The 21,502-nt window shown below is 36.5% G+C and overlaps 1 protein-coding gene across 5 annotated transcripts in view; it reads left to right on the plus strand.

Moving 5' to 3' along the window:
- The window catches only part of FAF1 (Fas associated factor 1), a 438,628-nt gene that overhangs the window by 141,161 nt on the left and 275,965 nt on the right, over window positions 1-21,502 (plus strand). For all 5 annotated transcript variants that reach the window (XM_056815169.1, XM_007480191.3, XM_016429780.2 and 2 more), the window contains 2 exons: window positions 18,165-18,256; window positions 20,320-20,408. In XM_056815169.1, the coding sequence (XP_056671147.1) occupies window positions 18,165-18,256; window positions 20,320-20,408 (181 nt within the window). The remainder of the gene's footprint in view (window positions 1-18,164; window positions 18,257-20,319; window positions 20,409-21,502) is intronic.

Below are 21,502 nucleotides of genomic sequence, written 5' to 3' on the forward strand. Positions count from 1 at the left end.
TAGTTACAACAGGCCCTGAAAAGGCTCTTGAAAAAATTCACATTTCTATTAAGAACTCTAAAAATCATAGGAATAAATGAACATTCCATAATACAATAAGTAATATTTATCTAAATCAAGAACAGGTATCATATTTAATGAAGAAAAATTAAGAGATCTTTATAGTAAAATTAGAAACAAATCAAGGATGTCCTTATCACCACTACTATTATAAAACATTGTATTAGAAATGCGAGATGTAACAATAAGAAATGAAAGAAATTGAAGGAATAAGGATAGGCAAAGAGAAAAGAAAGTTATAACATTTTGCAGATGTTATGATGATGTTTACTTAAGAGAATCTATTAAAAATTGAAATAACTTCAGCAAATGATACATTGGTATATGATCAATCCACACAAATCAACAGAATTCCTATATCAACTAAACCTAGCAAGAATTAACTAGAAAGTGAAATTCTACTCAAAATAATTACAGAGGCTATAAAATACTTGGATATGTATCTTTTGAAATTCACTCAAAGACTATATGAATCTAACTATAAAATCTCTTTGCTAACTAAAGAGACCTAATCAATTAGAAAAATCTTCATTGCACTTGTCTAGGTCTTATTAATATGACAAAAATAGCAATACTACTTAAATTATTCATTCAATACTGTACCACTCAAACTTCAAAAGGGTGATTTTATATAGCTAGAAAAATAGCAATAAAATTCATATGGAAGAACAAAAGATAATTAATCCCAAGGGTAAAAATTTAAAAAGGTAGGGAGGAAGCAAATGGTACTCATTAAAAAAGTTTGGCACTGGTTTAAAAAAGAGAGAGAGATCATTCATTGGAACCGATTAGGTACACAAGATACAAAAGTGAATACATAAACAGTGTTTGATAAACTGAAAGACTTGTTACTGAGGGATGGACTTACTGTTGAAAAAATTGATGGGAAAACGTCACAGAAGTCTGGCAGAAATTCAGTTTAGATCAATATCTTGCTCCATTTTAAATGCCATTTTAAACTCCAAATGAATGCATGCCTTACATTTTGTAAAATTACAGCACTTTTTAAAAATTAGAGGGAAAAAGCAAACAATTTGCCCTTAGGATCAATGGACAGGGGAAGAATTGATGACTCAAGAAGTGATAGGATCACATGATGTAAAATGGACAATTTTAATCATATACTATTTAAAAGTTTTATTGGGGAATAATTGTCATTATGGTATATGAATGTAACATATTGTTATTTTGCTGTAAGAAAGATGACCTGGATAATTTCAGATTATTGATAGAGCTTTATTAACAAAAACACCAGTTGAAATGAGCAGAATAAGAACATGTTATACAATGATAACTTTTTTGAAATCCTTTGGAACTCAGGTCAGTTCCATGATAAAGCTGGAGTCCAAAAGAATGAAGGTGAAACATTCCACTGACATAAGGGGTGATGAACTTCCAGTGTCAAAAGAGGCAGACATTTTCACATAGAAGATTTTAGTTGGCCAGACTGTGGCTGGAGATAAGATCTATTGATGGATTTTTTTTGTTGTTAGTCATATTGTTTTATTTTGTCTTTGGCTAAATGAGGAGCAGGAGACAGTAATGCAAGGAAAAGATTAATTTTGTAAAAATTAGTTTCTTGGGGAAAAAAGATAGCATAATTGTCTCTGCTTAAATTTATCTGTGCATAGAAATTTTGGAGTCATTTGAGAATCTTTTCCTTTCCTTCCCTCACCCACTGAGTCATTTGCCAGACATGGTCAAGTCTGTCTCCACAATATTTCTCAAGTGTCTCCTTTTCTTTGGTTGCATTAGGGATACAAAGACAAGTATAGAATCGTCCCTGCTTTCAAGGAGCTCATAGTCTAATAAGGAAATATAGCATATGTACACACACAGAAAAGAAACTGAAAAGGGTGTGGGTGAGAAGTTCCTTGGCTTAGTTAGGGACATGATGAATTCCTGTAGCTCAGGGGGGAAATGATCTAAATAGGTATCAGTTGTTATCATCTTATAGAAAAATGAATCTCTAGAGATCACAAAATCTAGGAATTCAGCAGAATAGGATATGATAAGGTAAATTCCCTAGTTCTCCTCAAACCAGGAGTCTTCAGGGAGCTCCCAGATAGCTTTCTTTGGACCTTAGTTTCCTAATTAATTGGTCGCTTTGGGGCCACTGGCTTCCCTCTCTAATTCCTTCTTCATGCAGCTGTCAGTGGATGCTCTGTGACCATGTCACTTCCCTGTTTAGGAAATCCCAGGGGTTTCAGATTGCCCCATGACTAAAATATAGTCATCTTTAGTTTTTATTTTTTTAGAGTATTTTTTCATGCATACATGATTCACATTCTCTTCCACTGGTTTATAAATGTCTTATTACTCAAAATCTATTTCCATATTATTCATATTTGTAATAGAATTATCTTATTAAAACCACAGCCCCAAATCATATGTTCATATAACCAAGTGATAAATCATATGTTTTCCTCCTTTGTTTCTACTTTCACAGTTCTTTCTCTAGATATGGATAGTATTCTTTTTCATAAGTCCCTTAGGGTTACCTGAATCATTGCATTGCTGCTAGTAGCAGAGTCTACATTTGATCATCCCACAGTGTTTTAGTTACTGTGTAAAATGTTCTCCTGGTTCTGTTAATTTCATTCTGCATCAGTTCATGGAGGTCTTTCCTATTCATTTAGAAATAAAGCAGTTCATCATTCCTTATAGTACAATAGTATTCTATCATCATCATATACTACAGTTTGTTCAGCCATTCCCTAATCAAGGGACACTTTCCAATTTTTTGCCACCACAAAAAGCACAGCTATAAATATTTTTGTACAAATATTTTTTAAAAATCTCTCTGGGGTACAAACCTAGTTATGGTATTGCTGGATCAAAAAATATGCATTTAAAAAAATAATTCCATTGGGCATAATTCTAAATTGCCTTCCAGAATGGTTGGATCAATTCACAACTGTACTAGCAATACATTAGTGTCCCAATTTTGCCACAATCCCTCCAATGTTCCTTTACTGTCATTTTGGCCAGTCTGCTAGGTGAGAGGTGGTAACTCAGAGCTGTTTTGATTTGCATTTCTCTAATCAGGAGGGATTTAGAACACTTTCATGTGATTATTGATAGTTTTGATTTCTTTATCTAAAAACTGCCTATTCATATCCCTTGTCTGTTTGTCATTTGGGGAATGGCTTGATTTCTTGTAAACTTGACTTAGTTTCTTATATATTTGAGAAATTAGACCTTTGCCAGAGAATTCCTAAACTGTTATTATACATTGCTCTTTAGATTCTACATTCCAGCCACATTGGCCTACTTGCCAGTCCTTTTTCAGACTGTTCCCCCATACCCAGAATGCCTACTTCTTTTGATCCTATGCTTTCTTCAAAGCACAGCTAATGGATTATCTTCTACAGAGTTCTTATCCTGATCTCCCCACTTGTAATGTCCCCCTAAATTTTTTTATATTGACTTTTTAATATATTTTGTATTTACTTATCTGTGTTCATGTTTCCTTCTAATAGAATATAATCTTCTGAAGAGCAGAGAATGTTTTTGTTTTTCCTCTGTATCCCTAATGCCTAGAACAGTGCCTGGGTACCATAGTAGGTGCTTAATAATTTCTCATTCACTGAATCCAGTCCCTTTATCATTCTGTTTACTTTCTTCTACATGTTTGCCAGCTTTTCAGGGTCCTACTGAGGCAGAAAAATACTTGGAGGTCTGGGATTTACCTTGTGTTTTTGTAGAATGTACTTTGCTTTCACTTTGGAAACATTTATAGGCTTGTATTTTAACTTTATTGGAGACACCCACGATTTCACTGAATCCTCAAAAAGGTCTACAATAGGTATCCTCACTTTCTCTCCTCTCATTTTCTTCTCAACCCCATAAAATTTGGTTTCTGACCTTATTCTACCAAAACCTCTCTCTTCAAACTTACCAGTGATCTTTTAGCTGCTAAAATCCAGTGGCCTTTTCTCAGTCCTCATTCTCTGCAGCCTTTGCCACTATTAATCAATCACCTTCTCTTTGATATTTTATCTCTCAATTTTCAGGGCACCACTTTCTCCTGGTTCTTCTCTTACCTATGAGAATGCTCCTTTTCTTTTTCCTTTGTGGAGCCTCTTCCAGATCATGCCCTCTAAACAACATCCCTCACGGTTATGACCTTGGCCCTTTTCTCTTCCCCATCTCTATTGCTTCACTTGGTGATCTCATCAGCTCCAATGGATTTAATTATTGTTTCTCTGCTAATGATTCTCAAATTTGTCTATCCTGCTTCACTCTCTCTACTGACCTCCAATTAACATCCCCAGCAACTTCCGAGTCAATTAAAACATTTAGATACCTTAAATAACCATTAAAACAAGTAAATACCTTAAACTAAACATATGTCTGAAACAGAACTCCCTACCTTTCCTCCTACAGTATCCATTCCCCATTCCTATCTTCTTTGTTATAGTAGAGGGTAATCCCATGCTCTCCAGGCTCCCAACCTAGAGTCATCCTGGATTACTCAAACCTTTTCACTCCCGTAGCTGAACTATTGTCAAAGCTAGTTGATCTTTACCTTTGGAACATCTCTTGAATATACCCCCTACTCTCTTTTGATGCTACCTCAACTCTAGTGTAGGCCTGTATCACTTTATACCTAGATAACTGCAAAAGCTGGTGGCGGGTCTCTTTTCACTCTATAGTCAATCCTCCACTCATTTTCTTAAAACACAGGTGTGATCATGCCATCCCTGCCCCCAACTCCAGTGGCTTCATAATGCCTCCAAGTTTAAATGCAGAATGCTTTCTTTGGCATTCAAAGCCTTTCATAACCTGGACTTCCCCTACCTTTCCAGTGTTCTACACGTTACTCCTAGCCCTAGTACTCTTGATCTGGCCTCTTGACTGTTCTGTGAACAAGACACTCCATTTCTCAGCTCCAGATGTTTTCTTCTGCTATTTCCCTCTTTTGCTCTGCCTGCTGACCTCTCGAGCTTCCTTTAAGTTCAAACTAAAATCCCATTTTTTACTGGAAACTTCCAACCCCCAATCCCCAGCCCTCTTCCTCCTCCTTGCCAGATTTGAACCTAGGAGCTCCTGTGCCTGGGACCAGCTCTCAATTCACTAAGCCTAATTCTAATTCCTTCCCTCTGATAGTTTTTTTTTTCCCCTGTTTAGCCTGTATATAGCTTCTTTGTATATATTTGTTTGTATGTTGTCCCCTCCATTAAATTGTAAGCTCTTTGAGAGTATAAATTATTTTGCCTCTTTTTGTACTGCCAGTGCTTAGCATAGTCTATGGCACATGACAGGTGCTTAATAAATATGTATTGATTGATTAAATTCCATTTTGTAATCAAAACATGTTATCTTCACTTGAAACTGGACCATAACCAAAGGCAGTAAGCAGACATTACATTTGAGAATAAACATAATGAAACTAGTAAAGATGTTATGAGCAGAGGTACCTTTCCTCCTTTGCCCATCATGGTTTAAGTCTACAAGCATTTATGTAATTATTTACTATAGATCTTTAATAAGGACAAAGAATCCAAAGAAAGTGGAAAGTGGTTGCTCTGTGCCTAGTTTCATTATATTGATCCTTGAAGATATTTTTCCTTCGTTGTGAATCAAATCAAAGAATGATGTCTAACTCAGAGGAGTTGCTTCTGAGAAGAGAGTATGAAATTAAGGAATTTTTTTTCAGAGTACGTAGGCAATTCTTGCTAGGAATTCTGCCCTCCTAATCTTAGGTATTAGACCTAAATCTTAGGTATTTGAACTGGCAGATCCCTTTGAGATCATCTAGCTCAATCTCATTTAACATATCAGGAGAAGGTGTGATTGTCCAAGGGGGAATAGTGTCATAACAGTAGAGATTTGGGCTGGATTCCCAAATTTCAAACCTTGGGTTCTATATCATAGTTTATCTATATCACAAACTATATCATAATTTAGCTATTAAATTTTCTACTGGGCACAATCGTAAGTAGCAAAGTAAACAAAAAGAGATGTCAAGTTTTCCATGTTTTCTTCAGCTGATTGCCTCTTAAATAGTAATTTCTAGACATAGCCAAATTCAGAGAGATGCTGAGTAAGAGAAATATATCTGCATGATTCTTCACCATGACAATATAACTGCAGTTTCAAATTTTATACAAACTAGTTATCAGAGAGTGACATCTAGTGGCCCTTGCTTGTACTAAAATTTCATGGTATGGGTGATGATTATATCTTTTCTCCCCAAAGGCCTTTTAAAAAGTCTACTAAGCATTACAATCTTTCCAGTTTGCTTTTGATGGTTTTCTTTATATATAAAACAGTATCATATCAAACCATATCAAGCTTTTCAAAATAATCACAACTAGCAGGAAATGTCTTAGGGGCAAGAGTCAAAGACTCTGGCTTCTCTGGGGCTTAATACTTGTGATTAAGATCAAGGCTCTTCGCCCTGTGGAAGGCCTCAATTTCTTCCTCTCTCAATCTGGCCACTGAATTAGATTGTTGCTATGGTTGCCTTCTAACTGTAGTCTTGTAATCCTTTTTACCTTCATGGTTGTTAAAAAACCAAAAGACTTGATTTAGTTTCATTCTTTACTTATGGAAAATAATAGAATGATGTCCTATATTCTTCATGTTTCTAGTTGGCTTCCTTCATATAATTTCTGGGACCCAGAGGTCTTGAGGGGTGTCAGAGCTAATGCAGACCAGACCATTTAGCGCTCTATATTTTTCTAATTGACCCCATTTCCCATACCATACTTCACCTTCACTTTCCTTCCAGTCATCCTCCCAGACCAACAAACACAACATCTGTCTGCTCCACTTCCTGGCTTATCCCCCTTGGATCAGCAGCCTCTGCATCATATCTTCATTTCCCACACTATGAACTTAGAACCTGCTGGAATCCATGCCACAGCTTCCAGGGATGGGTGGGAAGGTTAATCTGCTGATATTTAAAGTGCTCATCCTGGGACATAGCCATCTTAATTGGTAAATAAATTGATGCAGATTATTAACTCACCTGGCCCACCATAAATGGTCAACTTCCAACTGCCTTTCTATTTATATAACACTATATGGGTCTACACTTCTTCCCCCTCCTTTTCATTTCTTACTCTGAACACAGTAACCAAATTAATTGTGTCATTGCTTCTTGATAAAAGAAAAAGCCCTTAATGGCCTTATAATCAACTCAGCACCCCTGTAGCTCCTCATACTCAGACTCCTTTTCTACTCCATTAGAATATAAACTCTTTGAGGGTAAGGATTGTCTCTCCTTTTGTGTTTGTTTCCCTATCACTTAGTGAAGTGCCTGGTAAGCAGTTAACAATTCCTTCCTCCCTTCTTCCCTCCCTCCAATTCAGTTCTTAAATGCTGGCCCAGCTATATATAGAAAAGTCTGAGAATCAGGCCCTGTGAATAAAATATTTTGTAATTTATTCACCTATCTTCCTTTCCTTCTCTGGATTCTGTTTTTTTAATCTATGAATGAGGCAGATTATATCTAAGGTCATTTTCAGCTGTAAAATTCTATTGATGTCACTTCTTCAGAGGAGACAGCTGGTTGTAGATTATAAGAGGATTGGATTTCATATCTTTGCTGAGTCACTTCCCATCTCTGAATATAGCATCTTTAAAGCAAAAAGTTCACCATTCTCCATACCTACCTTGCAGGGTTATTTTAAGGGGTGAAGGAAGTAATGGATTTCAAAGTTCTCTTGCCCTTTCCAGCTGCAGATACAGAGATAAATGACAAGACTTCAGTGGGTTTGTGGTTTCACTGGATCAAGAACTCCCTCCACTGTTTTACATTTACTTTTCTATATCCTAATTCTTGACTATTCTCTTCCATGTTGTATAAATTCTCTATAAAGGCCCTAGCCAACATGTTAGATGCCTTTCTCTGGTGGATGGATTTATATTTCTTTCATGGGTCACTGTGACCAAAACATTCATTACTCAGCTCTCAGCCTCATGGTACTGAGTTAAGCTAGCTCCTCAACCCACAGTCTGTAATTAGGCCCACACTTGAAACTTTTTGAGCCATTTCCCAGAGGTTGGGCTATGTTGGAGAATCCAGCATCATTTCTGTACCATGATGATACATCAGGTTTAAATATTGAGTAGCACAATTAATAGTAGCAGGAAAAAAAATCAGCCCAGAAGAAGCAGTGTGATACAATATAATAGGTTCAGTTGCTTGACTCTCCATGACCCTATTTCGGGTTTTCTTGGCAGAGATACTAGAGTGGTTTCCTGTTTCCTTTTTCAGTTCATTTTATAGATGAGGAACCTGAGGTAAACAGGGTTATATGGCTTGCACAGGGGTCACATACCTAGTAAGTATCTGAGGCTGGATTTGAACTTATCCTTCTGTCTTCTGGTCTGTAACTCTTATCTACTGTGCTCCCTAGCTATCTTAGGTCAGGTAATCAGAGGATCTAGGTTCAAATTACATATCTATCAGCATCATATATCTAGAGCTAGAGTGAACTTCTAAGGCCATCTAATCTAAGCATATAATTCTGCAGACAAGAAGAAACATGATGGTTCTGGGATTTATTTCCCTCTATAACTTTGGGAACCATACTTCCCTCTCTGAGCCAGTTTCTGTTTCTAAATCCATCATCATAAAATGAGGATATTAGATTACATGACCCCTAAGTTTCCTTCTAGATTTCTAATTTTGTGATCTGGTGTTTTTTGAATATTTAGCTTGTGCATCATGAATCTGAAAATCTTTTCTAGTCTAGTTTAGATATCTGTGTTTTGTCTTTTTTTTTTCTTTCATCTGACAACCTACTGTACTGGTTTATTTGGTGGCCCCTGATAACTGTTGTCATATAGCTAACCTAGGAATGAACTTTTCAGTTTAACCAGGGCTTATGATTATATATTATACATTGAACAATCAAGAATCAGAAAAGAACTTTTAAGGAAAAGCTCATGACTTAGATTCTAGAGTTTTGGCTTTGCCATTGATTGATGATTTAACCTTAGGCAAGTATTAAAATGTTTTTGATACTCCCTGCTCTGTTTATGGACTTTGCTTTCATTCCTTAGTTGTTGGCTTACCTTGGTTCTTCCCTCAGCACCTGGGGCCTTGTCACAATGGAATATCCATCAGTCCATATGACCTTTTCACCCTGTAATATTCTTCTGCTATGATTGGCCCCTTTTCCCACTGTTCCTCTTGGGGGTCTGTTTTGGAGAAGGGGCAAAGCCTGCCAATCTTTATTCCTCTCCTGGTCCTGTTTTTGATTATTTGCGTTTTGACACCACAGCAAACATCCCATCACCCCTTTCAGCTCTTTTTCTTGTAGTGTTCCCTTATTAGAATGTATTCTTCTTGTTCAATGGATATAGCATTGGATATAAGCCTGAATTCAAATCCTTCTTTAGTCATTTACTAGCTGTGTGACCCTGGGTAATTAATTTAACCTCTGTTTATCTCAGTTTCCTTATCTAGAAAATGGAGATAATAATTCCACCTAGTTGACAAACTTTAAGGAAGCATAGAAATGCTAACTAGTTGTTAGTAGTAGTGGTTGTGATGGTAGTAATAGTTGTAGCAGTAGCAGTAAAGGTGACTTTATTTTGCTTAAATGTGTATTACCATTGATTGGAGGAATTGTAGGACTTTCTTAATCAAAAAGCCTCAATTCAAGCAAAATAATTGATTTTTCTCTTTTGAAAACTTGGTTATTTGGTTGGGGGGGGTGTCCTTCTTTTGATTTGTTCTTGATTAATTAGCAAAGCTGGAAATAAAGCTCTGTTTAAATCATGCCAAGGTACTAGACATAAGTTAATATTAAGTTTAGGTATAATGGTATGTATAGTGGTTAGAGAATTTCCCTCTGGTGAAAGATTTGTCTGACCCATGCTGAGTGTAACCTCTGAGCAGGTTATTTAACCTTTGAGTCACAATACGGTCTCTTACCTCTTAATTCTGAGAGTTATAGTGCAATTGCCACACTTGCATCAATAAATTAGAGAGTTTGCTTAGGATGAGTTCCTTTACCTGCCAGTTATTTATCCTAATTGTTTTTATTTGGCCAATACCAATAGGTTAATTTCAGAAATATCCCTGATAACTGCCAGGGTTGGCTGGAACAAATGTACTAACTCCCTTTAATTTTTCTTATCTGTTAATTTGCAATTTAATACCTTTTCAACCTTGTAGTGCTTTGATAATTTCTCTGAAAACAATCTACAAGAAAACTGAGGAAAACCAAGGCAATTATTTCCATTTGAATCAATGTAAATCCAATTAATTCATTCTAGACACTCCAAAATACATACCAAAAACACATTTCATAGAAAAATAGTGTTTAATACTAAAAACAATAAGAAATTAGTATAAAATGAATATAAAAGACTAATGTAAAGAATACATGAGCACCTGGGCAGAACCCAGACCATTAGGATGCACTACGGGGCTGCCTACCTTTTGGCAATGACTCCCCCATATGCAAGGACCAGAAGAAAATCCTAGACATCATCAGCATCAAGGCAGATGAGGAGTGGCTCAAAGTCATTGGCAAGTTCAGTAGCAAAAACATAGAGTAGAGGAGCAGTAAACTGGCTTCCATACCCTTGGAGGGGGAAGGGGGAATGACAACTGTTGCTATCAGAAGAGTCTGATGATGACATGGGCATTGAGCTCTTTGATTGCCCACCCTGATCCTTGAACGAATAAATATTTTATTTAAGAAAACAAATTACCTTTCTGAAGGCTCTTCTTGCTATATGGAAGACAGTGAGGAAGAGAGCAAGAGGTATTGTTTGGAAGGGGAATCCCCCTCCATAAGGACCTTTGTTACCAAGGCCCCATCAGGGGCCATTTCCCTTATTGATCTTTTGGCCCTGGAACCACCTTCAGAGTTAGTAGACCCATGGCACACAACAAAGCTGTTCAAAGAGGTCTGTTTCTGCTGCCTCTTTAACATTTGCCTAAAATGGGATAAGACATTATCATTAAACAAGTTGCAGAAATGACTTGCAGCAGCTTTGTCTGGGTGATTTTTCTCTGCAAACCTCTGTACCTTAATCCACATGGAGAAGATGCTCTTACTTGTTGAATAAGGAACATTCTCCCCTGTGTCTTCCTTCTCATATTAAGCAACTTCTTCATCTGCCATCTGTTGCACTTCTGGGTGGAGGTCTTACAGCTCTTTAGGGGTGAGTTCTTCAATGTGGTCATCTACCAACTCTTCCACATCCTCACCACTCACCTCCAAAGCCATGGACTTTCCCAAATCAACAATTGACTGTACCACATTTGTAGAGTCATCAGAAGAGGGCTTAAACCCTTCAAAATCTCAATCGTGCACACATGCTGGCCATAATTTCTTCCAGACAGAGTTCATCATCCTGGATGCCACTCTTTGCCAATCATTATCTATGAGGTTAATGCTGTTGAGAATGTTGAAATTTTTTTTTTCCAGAACTCTCTTAAGGATAATTCTGTATCTGATATCACCTAAAAACACCTTTGAAACATTGCTTTTGTGTATAGTTTCTTGAAATTTGAAATGACATTCTGGTCCATGGGCTGCACGAGTGGTGTGATATTAGGGGGTAAGAACTTCACTGTGATAAAACTGAACTCCTCCAACAATGTGTCTTCCAAAACTGGAGGATGTGCAGAAGCATTGACCAGGATGCACTTAAGGGGCAACTAATTATCCTGGAAGGATTTTTTCACACTTGGGCCAAACACTTCATTCATCCACTCTGTGAAAATTGGCCACCATATCACACACAATTTACTTTTAATCACATTGTTTCTGCTAAACTCTCTAGGAATTTCTGAATTGCATACCAGTAAGGGCATCACTTTACAATCACCACTAGCATTACCACAGGACAAAAGAGTTACACTGTTTTTCATAGGCTTATGTCCTGGCAGTGCCTTTTCCTCCTGATAATGAATGTCCTCTTTGGCATTTTCTTCCCAAAGAGACTAGTTTCATCACAGTTGAAAACTTGTTGGGGGATGAAATCCTTTAGTCTCTTCATAATCTTTGAATTTGGACACACATTTTTTGGCCCCAGACTTATCCAAACTGGCACCTTCACTGTGCCTAGTAACACTGTATGCCTCTTGAATTTTTCGAACCAACCTCTGCTGGCCTTAAAGGCACAAAGTACACTGGTCCCAGACATTTTCTTAATGAGATCGGCATGTAACAGTCTAGCCTCCAAAGCAGAATAGCCATGTAAATGGTTTTGATTGATCCAAATTAATAATAACTGTTCAACATCTTCATTTGTTTTTGATCTCTGTTTCGTTAGCACATTCACACCTTGTGGCACATTAGCCTCCTTTATTGCTTCCTTTTTTGCCACAATGGAACTTATCATGGGTGGCGACTGCCTGTACCTGCAACCTTAATTCCAGCAATCTTAATTTCAGCAATCTTAATTCCACTCTCATATTTTTCAACGATTTCCTTCTTCAACTTGATCATGTTCCTGGTCTTTTTCTTCGAAGGCATGCTGGCTCTGGAAACTTTCTTTGGTCCCATGATGAAGCTAAAAGGAAAGGGTTAGCTTATTAGTAAAGGAAACACTTAACAAGGACTTGAAATTTGAGCTCACATGATTTTATTTTACATGCATCATATACATTTTGAAACTGAAAAATGCAAAACAAACACATTAAACTACTGTATATGCAGTAATCACTTACATGTAATTGTAGTATTAGCACTCACAATCAATAAAAAAAACACAGGAACACTGGAAAGCAATGCAATTTTTTGTTTAGATGCCTGGGATGATGCTCACACAAAGAGAGGCAATGCTATATACTGAGCCGAGCACTAAGCAGGAGAATACTTTGCTCTTTGTTTTAGCAAAATTAGCAGTGAGGGCTTGTGGGCAGGCCAACAAAATCCAAGGCAACCAAGAAAAACCAAGACAAATTTTTTTCCCAGAAGAAAATCAAGGAAAACTGAAACCAACCATAACTGATATTAACAAAAACCAAAGTATCACTGCTTTCAAAGTTTGATTGTCCAGACTGACTGCCATTTTCTTCCATAAATAGAATGCACAGAAAAAAATGTATCACCAGTACTTCACACTTCCTTCTCTTGCTTTGCCTTCCCTGTCAGCATAGAGGTTGTTAATGGAAACTGAGGAATATTGTGAGATTTAAATGAAGTGGTCCATGGGGGAAGGCTTCTTGTTCTTAGGAAAAGGATCTCCGTGTTTTAAGGCAGAAGGATGATAGTTTCTGAGGCAGACCAAACCAGTTGATATAATAATCTTCTATGCTCCCCTTTCCCCCAATTAAATAAATACTATAAACTCTGTAAATAAGGGAGTGGGTGATATATGTCAAGTTTTGGCCTGGGCTTTTTAATTCCTTTCCTTCTTTTTTCTTTTATTTTCTGTTTTCCTTCAGACTCTTTCCATCATCCCTTCTCTTACCCTGACTTTTCTTTCCCTGGTGAAGATCTGTGGTCCAGAGCTTATTCCCCAGGATTTCTTTGTCATTGAAGAGATTGGGAGGTTCTCCCTGACATCTCTTCCAGGATACCAGTTTAGGCTTCTGTGACTTCCTCTTTCACTGCCATCTCTTTTTCTTTATGATAACAACACTCTGTAGACTTAGTGTTAGAGAATCTGAGTTCCTCCTATTCCTACATATTACATATTTTTATTATTGCTTCATATTAATAATAATGATGATGATGGTGACTTTTACTCTTATTGTGAATTGCTTACAAAGTCCACTTCATCTCATCAGGCTCCAGACATTTTTCACTTGACTCTTCTAGGCTTCTCCCTTGTATATATCCTCAGGTCCTCTTCTCTACCTTCTCCTTCTAGTTCTGGAACTATAATCAAATCAATGATGTCTTAATTGAAAGGGTTTGTCATCTTCCCCCTATGACTTCACTCATCATCCATGTCACTTTCTAAAGCAGAATACCTTATCTTTACCACTACTTTTCTATTTGGGTTGTTTCCCCTTATTAGAGTGGAAGCCCCTTGAGGGCATGGGCTAGTTTTTCTTTTATCTTTTATCACTAGTTCTTCACATAGTGTTTGCCTCATATAAAGCACTTAATAAAAGTTTTACCATTCATTTATAGTAGTAATAATTGTTCTTTCTTTATAAAAATCTTATGAAATATATACATCTGGAATTTCATACTTTGTTAGACAATAATCTCATTGGTATGAGGGCAAATAGAGTAAATTATAGCTTATAGTGTTAATCAAAGGTTTACACCATGGTAATTTTCCATCACTAAAGATCACAACTATTTGCATTAGACTTTGAATTCCCTCACATCTTTTTCTAAGTGCTGTCTAACCTTGTCTTTGATATTTTGTAATTATGAAGTTGATTCCTTTGTTACCCAAGTATAAGACTTGAAAATTCAGTAGGTATACATGAAATCTTTTTTGTTTGGTGCTCTAGCCTTTCAGTATCTTTTTGGATCTTAATTTTGTAATCCTCTTTAGCTAACCTTCCCAGCTCTGAAATCTGCAAATTTGATGAGAGTCCCGTTTATGCTTTTGTAGAAATTACTGATATAATTGTTAATTGGCTTGAACAAATATTATCTCATCTGATTCTCACAATAAACTTGCAATTATAATTATCTACATTATGCAGTTAAGAAAATTGAGGCAGTCAGCAGTGAAGTGACTTGCCCAGGGTCACATAGTTAGAAAAGTATCTAAAGTCAAATTCAAACTCAGGTCTTCCTGATTTCAAACCCAGCTCTCTATCCACTGTATGGGTTAAAAACAAAGCAGAAAGGGGTTATGAAGAATTTTAAGAATATATACTAGTGGGATAAAGCTGAAAGAGAATTTAAAGCAATAGGAGAGGAAGTTAAGTAGCTCAGTGGATAGAACACCAGGCCTAGTCTCATGGGGAGGAGGGCTGGGTTCAAATGTGGCCTCAGAGACTTCCTAGCTGTGTGACCCTAAACCCCTTTGTGTGGTAAGCTTCTGGCACTTCGTGTGGGGGAGGGCATGATCCATGGTCTGATAGGAGGTGAGCAAGGCACTCAGTCTGGGAGGTGGAGGCAGGGCCCAGTACTCCATCCTCAAAAGGTTTGCCATCACTGCCATAGACCATGAAGGAGAAGAACAAAGGAAGATTTTTTAAATAACCAAGAAGGAAAGACTTAGTTAACTCAATAAAAAGAAGAAAGAAAAAGAAACTAGTTCATTAAGTAAAACTTCAAAACTAGATGAAAGGGTTGACAAACAGAAGGAATAGGGTAGAGAGGCTGTGGGAGGGGGTGTTACATCAAAGTAGATTAAGTAAAACTAATTATAAGGACAAATAGAATACTGATTTAAAAAACTAAGGGGAATTTTTAAAAAGTCCCAACTTAAAAACAAAATATTAGAAGCATAAACTAAGGAAATGACAAACCCTAGTCATACCTTTAAATGTGAATGAAATGAAAGAGAATGGCAAATTAGATATGATGAGAAATAAACCCAAACCAGACCAAACCATATAATCTGTTATTTGCAATAGCACATTAAATCAAAATGAAAGTCTGGAAAAATTAGCATGCATCAGATGAATACCAAAAAATGCATTATGCTGTTGTACAGAATAAAAATAAAAATGTACTGTGTAAATAGATAAAGGAACCATAGACAACAAATCATTATTGATATTAACGTATATGTTCTCTGGCATCATATTTAAATCCCCATATTTTCCTATCTCAGAGATTAACAAATTTAAATGAATGACAAATAGAAAGGAGAATAGAACAAACTGTTAGACACATTGAGTTGCAGTACTTCCAGTGACATGAATAAAATCACTAAAAAATATGCATAATTCTTATTGAAATAGGTTTTGAACAATGATACCTGTATAATCCAGTGGAATTGCTTGTCAGCTCTGGGAGGGGGGAGGGGGAAGAGGGGTGGGAAAAATCATGAATCATGTAACCATGGGAAAATATTCTCGGCACTATATGATACTTTTACAAAAATTTATCTTCTATTAGAGTTTAGAGGAATGCAATATAAACGATAAGCTTGTTAAATATATCCTTTCTAGATTTTAATACAAGAAAAATAGTAATCAATTTAAGAATTCATAACAAACAATGCAGAGACTTAAATGAAGACTTAACAAAATAGGGTAAAAAGAGGATTAATAAATTTAGATTCCCAACAAATCCAAAACAAACACAAAATTGGTATCTTGAAAAATAAATTGGAAACCCAAATGACCATACCACTGTTAAAACTGTAAGCTGGGTCTTTGAATTGTTTAATAAAATTTGGCAAGTGGGTAGCAAGTGGGGATCAAATGCTGAATCTAGTATTAAGAAAACCCAAAATTTTGACTTTCTAATTAAAATCTTGGCAAAATTACTACAGTAATTAAAGAAAAAATCACTTATCAGGACCAGTTACAGTTATGCCAGGGAGGCAGTGATGGTTTAATATCAGGAAAATAATAAACGTGAATCATAAACAAAAATATCTTAAACCAAATGGTTATATTATTAGAAGAAAATCACTGACTAAATATAGCTCTCATTTATGCTAAAAACCCTACAAATGAAAGACTGAGAAATATCTTTCATATATATAATAAAATATCTAAAATGAACAGTAAGCATTCTATGCAGTGGGCACATTCAAAGGTTTCCTAGTTAATACAGGAATAAAGCAAGGTTCCCCTATTTACACATTGTTATTCAATATAGCTTTAGAAATTTGAGTAATAGCAGTATGGTGAGAAAACAAACAAAAGCAAAAAATAAAGAGCAAAGAAGAACCATTATTATCTCTGTTAAGCAGAGATTGTATTAAATAATGTAAGCTTTTTGAGAAGAGGAATTAAAAAAAATCTATCTCCTCTGTTCAAACAGAAACATCATACCTTAGCAGAGATAGGACTGGTCTATAGGTGTATTGAATTGACTATAACAGACTTATTCAATATAATTATTGGTTTTCCTTGATTTTTTCCTTCATTTTCTTTTTATTTCCTTTTCCTTCTTTATTTATAAAACCCTTGCCTTCTGTCTTAGTATAAATTCTAAGACAGAAAAGTGCCAAGGACTAGGCAGTTTTGAATTAAGTGAGTTGCCTAGGGTTGTACAGCTAGGAAGTGGTTGAGGTCACATTTGAACCCAGATCCTACTGACTCCAGGCCTGCTGCTTCCAATTATCCCACCTCCTTCTATTTTAAATAATATTTGTTATAAGGGATAACTCTGGATGTGGTATGAAGTTGGGGTACAGGGAGAAATCTAGGTGATGAAAAAGCAAATTGCATCAGTAAACACATCAAAAAGAAATGTTTATTAAATAATGGAAAGAAAGGCAGAAGCAACATAGAAAAGAATCTAAGGCAGTCTCGCAAACCCCCACAAAAAAAGAAACAGCTTTTATGTATAAAACAAGAATGGCATTCACCTGAAATTCGGCCAGTTGAAAATAGCTCCACAGCTGTTTGTTTACAGAAGGGCCAGGAGAGGATACAACTTATTGCTAAAGAGCCTCGAACATGATACTCGTCTTGGAGAAAGGAGTCCGAAGTGACTTGCCAGGGGCTATTCCAGGACTTGGCTCATCCTAGTTTATTGTAGTTTATTGGGTGAGATCCTGGGGTCTGTCATCACCCCATGAATGGTGGCAGCTTGGAGAAGCCAGGAGAGCCAGATGTTTGACAGAATAAAGTTAGATTGCCTATCTCTGATTTCACAGACAAGGACATAATTAATAAGGAAGCTGAAGAGTTTTAGCTTCCAGGGTTCTAGATAGTAAGGATTCTGGATATGAGGGCAATCCCAAAAAGAGTTTGAGTAGGAAGGAAGGGAATTAAGGTAGGAGGAGAGGGCATGGTAATGGCAGAAAGAGCCTGTCTGAGAAAGATTAGGTTGCCTTTTTCTTTTTTAAATCACAACAGTATTGGTTGAAATAAATGTTTTTTTCACACTCTAAATATCACCTGAAATTTTTTTCTGAGATTGCATTACATTCCCTAATAACAGCTTTTATTCTCAAATAGGTCAAAGTCTGCCTTCTGTAAATGAGTGCTTTTTTCACAGTAATAGATTACTGCAACTATGATGTTTTGGGAAATATTGAATATCATCTTATCTGATTAATTTTTTTATTTCTGACAGGAGAGATCAAACAGATTCTAGAAAATGAACTCCAGATTCCTGTATCTAAAATGCTATTAAAAGGCTGGAAGACTGGAGATGTAGAAGACAGTGTAAGTTTCTTCGCTTTATATGAATATAAATAAAATATTTATAAATAACAATATTACATATGCCTATTGATTAAACAGTAGGCAAGAAGTAGGTTTTTACAAACTTCATGGTCAAATCTTCAGTTAATGAGCGTTCAGTGTCAAGAAACTGTAGTATTTTGTTTGCCAGAGTATTCAAATAAGGTCTGGAAATAATGAGTTTTTCATGGAATTTCACATAATAATTATATAATTCAAGTTTCCTTGGCCTCACTTCTTTTTTTGCAGCTTTGCAAACACCTGGGATATCAGAGTTAGAAGAGACTTTAGCAGTCATCTAATACTAACCCTTCATTTTATAGATGAGGTAACTGAGGTCCACAGAGGGAAAGGACAGCCAGTTAGTGGCAGCCATGAGAAGAGAAGTTACCTCTCTAGAATAATTCATTTCAGCAGACATTTATTAAATTCTGTTTTATTCTGTAGACTCTCTATTACCTGCTAAGGATATAAAGACAAAAAATGAAAGACATTGTTACCAAGTTTACATTTCACACCAATTTTATAGTTATTTCCCCAATTAAAAATTTTTCTTTTGTCTTCCAAACACAATTACAAGTTTGATTTTAATCCCTCTCTTTCTCCATCCATCTAAATACATATATAGGTATAAAATAGATGTGGTAAATAACTTGAATAAAATAAAGTATCTAAGTAGATATGAAATACAGAGCATACCATAATATCAAAACAATTTGCTCTTGTTATTTTCTTGAGAGAGAATTCAGATTGTAGACCCAAGAATATTTTCTTTAAGGGACTCAAAAGTCTGGCGTCCAAACCTCATTTTTTAGAGAAAGAAATGGAAACTCAAGAGTGAAGCATTTTTCTCTTGCTAATGCAGCTGTTTATGGACCTAACCAAGTATCTTCTGAGTCCGAGAGTCAGTTTTTAAAAGTGATGATTTTTCCTCTGGGCATTTCATCCAAGTGGTCCTTGGAAAACTCTGAGTAACCATAGCTGGTACTTCACTTGTCCAGCCTTTCTTTGAGCATTCTGCTGCTTGACCCACACAGTTAGGCATGAGAAGAGGATGTAAGTGGAGTTGATCTCTCTGTCACAACAGCGGCAGGTTCTTTGAGTTTCAATTCAGTTAGAAACATGGAGCCCAAATGCTCATGAATAATCATAAACAACCACTGGGCTATCCTGTGTGTTCTTTGCTCACTTCCTTTTTGAAAACTGGCTTTAAGCCTTGGGAAGTTTAGTTTCAGGTACCTAAGTTCCCTTCTAGCTCAGAGAACTGGGATTTTGTGAGTAGAGAAGAGATAGTATTAGACATAGAGGTGTTGGGGTTAAGCCAGCTACTGAATTTGTAATCTTCAGATCACCCATCAAGTATAGGAAGTACTAAGTATGGGAAGAAATCTAAAGAGTTCTTATGTTCAATACTTAGAAAATAAAGGTGAGGTAGGGTTGCTTAGGAGAAAGAGAACCAGCCTTAATATCAAGGCCCACCTCTGCCACCTGCTGGCCATGGAATCCCCAGCAAATCAGTGCCCCATGCTCCTTGGAGACTACATCTTTAGTACCTGAGTTGAGCTCCCAAACTTCTCAACATTGTCCAAAATGACCTCAAAGCATCTCCGAGCTCAATGGACTCCTTAGAACCCAACCCAATTGGACAATATCATGGGTTAGTGATATTTTTCCCTTGAAAAACCTTGCCTTTTCCTATTCTATTAGATTGTGAACTTGGGGTGCTATGGTATGTTTCCATGAGTGTTTATTTAGGCATCTCTTGGTTCAGAGAATTATTCTTGAGCCTAACAGATGCCTGATTGTACTTGTGTATTTGTGGGGCTTACTGTCCAGAAGGAGTCAAGCTGTCTGTTTTCTCTATAGTAGGCAGCATAAGACTTCTTATATGGTAGATGCTGAAAAAATATTTGTTAAATTGAATTAAATTGAAATATCTGTAAAATTTACAAAAATAGTACTGTCTAGTTACAACCAAAATGATAGCTTCTAAAGGCTTAGCAGTTCCCAGAAACAGCCATGGCTTTCTCTTTTTTTTTTTTCAGACGGTCTTAAAAACTCTACACTTGCCAAAAAACAACTGTCTTTATGTGCTTACACCTGACTTGCCACCACCTTCCTCGAGTCATGCTGGGTAAGGTCCTCATTTTCATGGGAGCATGAATTGAACATTTTTGCTGTCTTACATTTCAGACTTTCTGGTTTGGCTTATATTGCATTTAAACTTCAGAATCAAAGCAGAAATCATCACTAAATTATTGATTAACAGGCTTTGGAGCAAGAATTTTCCTTTCCCTTGAATACTCTCTTCCCTTAGAATAGAAAGACTTTCTTTCCTTCTGATTTCCATGGTCAGGTCCTGCTGATGGGACAACTAAAGCAAATATATCATTCCCTGATTTGTGACACAGCCTGAAATAGCCTCGGTCTCAGATCATTGCTTTGGCCCCAAGATAGCCTTGGTACTTAACTATCCTTTGTGTCAAGAGCATTCTCTCCAAAGTAAGGCCCCTGAGCAAGCTCTGTTTGCTGAGCTACTGCTGTTAATAATAATAATGCCATCATTAATGTTATTGTTATTGTTATTTTGATGGACTTTCCTGGTACAAACTTTGCTTTCCTGTCTAGTAAAAACCGTAGCAACTTTGGAAACTTCTTGGGGACTGGGATACAGTCAAAGAGCCCTGGCTTTAGAGTTAATGGCCAGATTCAACTTCCGCCTCTTACCCTCACTAACTGTGTGGCCTTGGGCAGTCCATTTCTCCAGAGGTCTCCATTTCCTCATCTGCAACATGAGGTTTCTTCCAACTCTGAGTATATGGTCCTGTCTGTGCCTTTGTGTAGCTATTAAAGTTTTTTAATGTGTTACCAATCTACCCTGAGCTCTGGACCCTGTGGCCAGTGCTATTCTGTAATGATGTCTTTGAGATATTAGAATAATTATCAAAAGATCACTACCTCATATTTATAAATTGTTTTCAGGTGTACAAAGTACTTTCTCAGACAACCCCAAGCAAGAGGTAGGTCACTGATTCTGTCTCTCCAGGCTTATTTAAGTGAACTCAAACCCAGGCTCCTTGAATTGAAGGCTCATCTTCATTCTTCTATAGAGGTATAGAGCTGATGAAATATAGTCAGAACCAAATTATAATGTAATTGGGGAATGTTTAATAGAATAAAATAATGACACAAATTAGATAATATGAATTTGGTTTTTTTCCCTCAGCA

Source organism: Monodelphis domestica, chromosome 2 (assembly GCF_027887165.1).
Source record: "Monodelphis domestica isolate mMonDom1 chromosome 2, mMonDom1.pri, whole genome shotgun sequence".
NCBI classification, from domain to species: Eukaryota; Metazoa; Chordata; class Mammalia; order Didelphimorphia; family Didelphidae; genus Monodelphis; species Monodelphis domestica.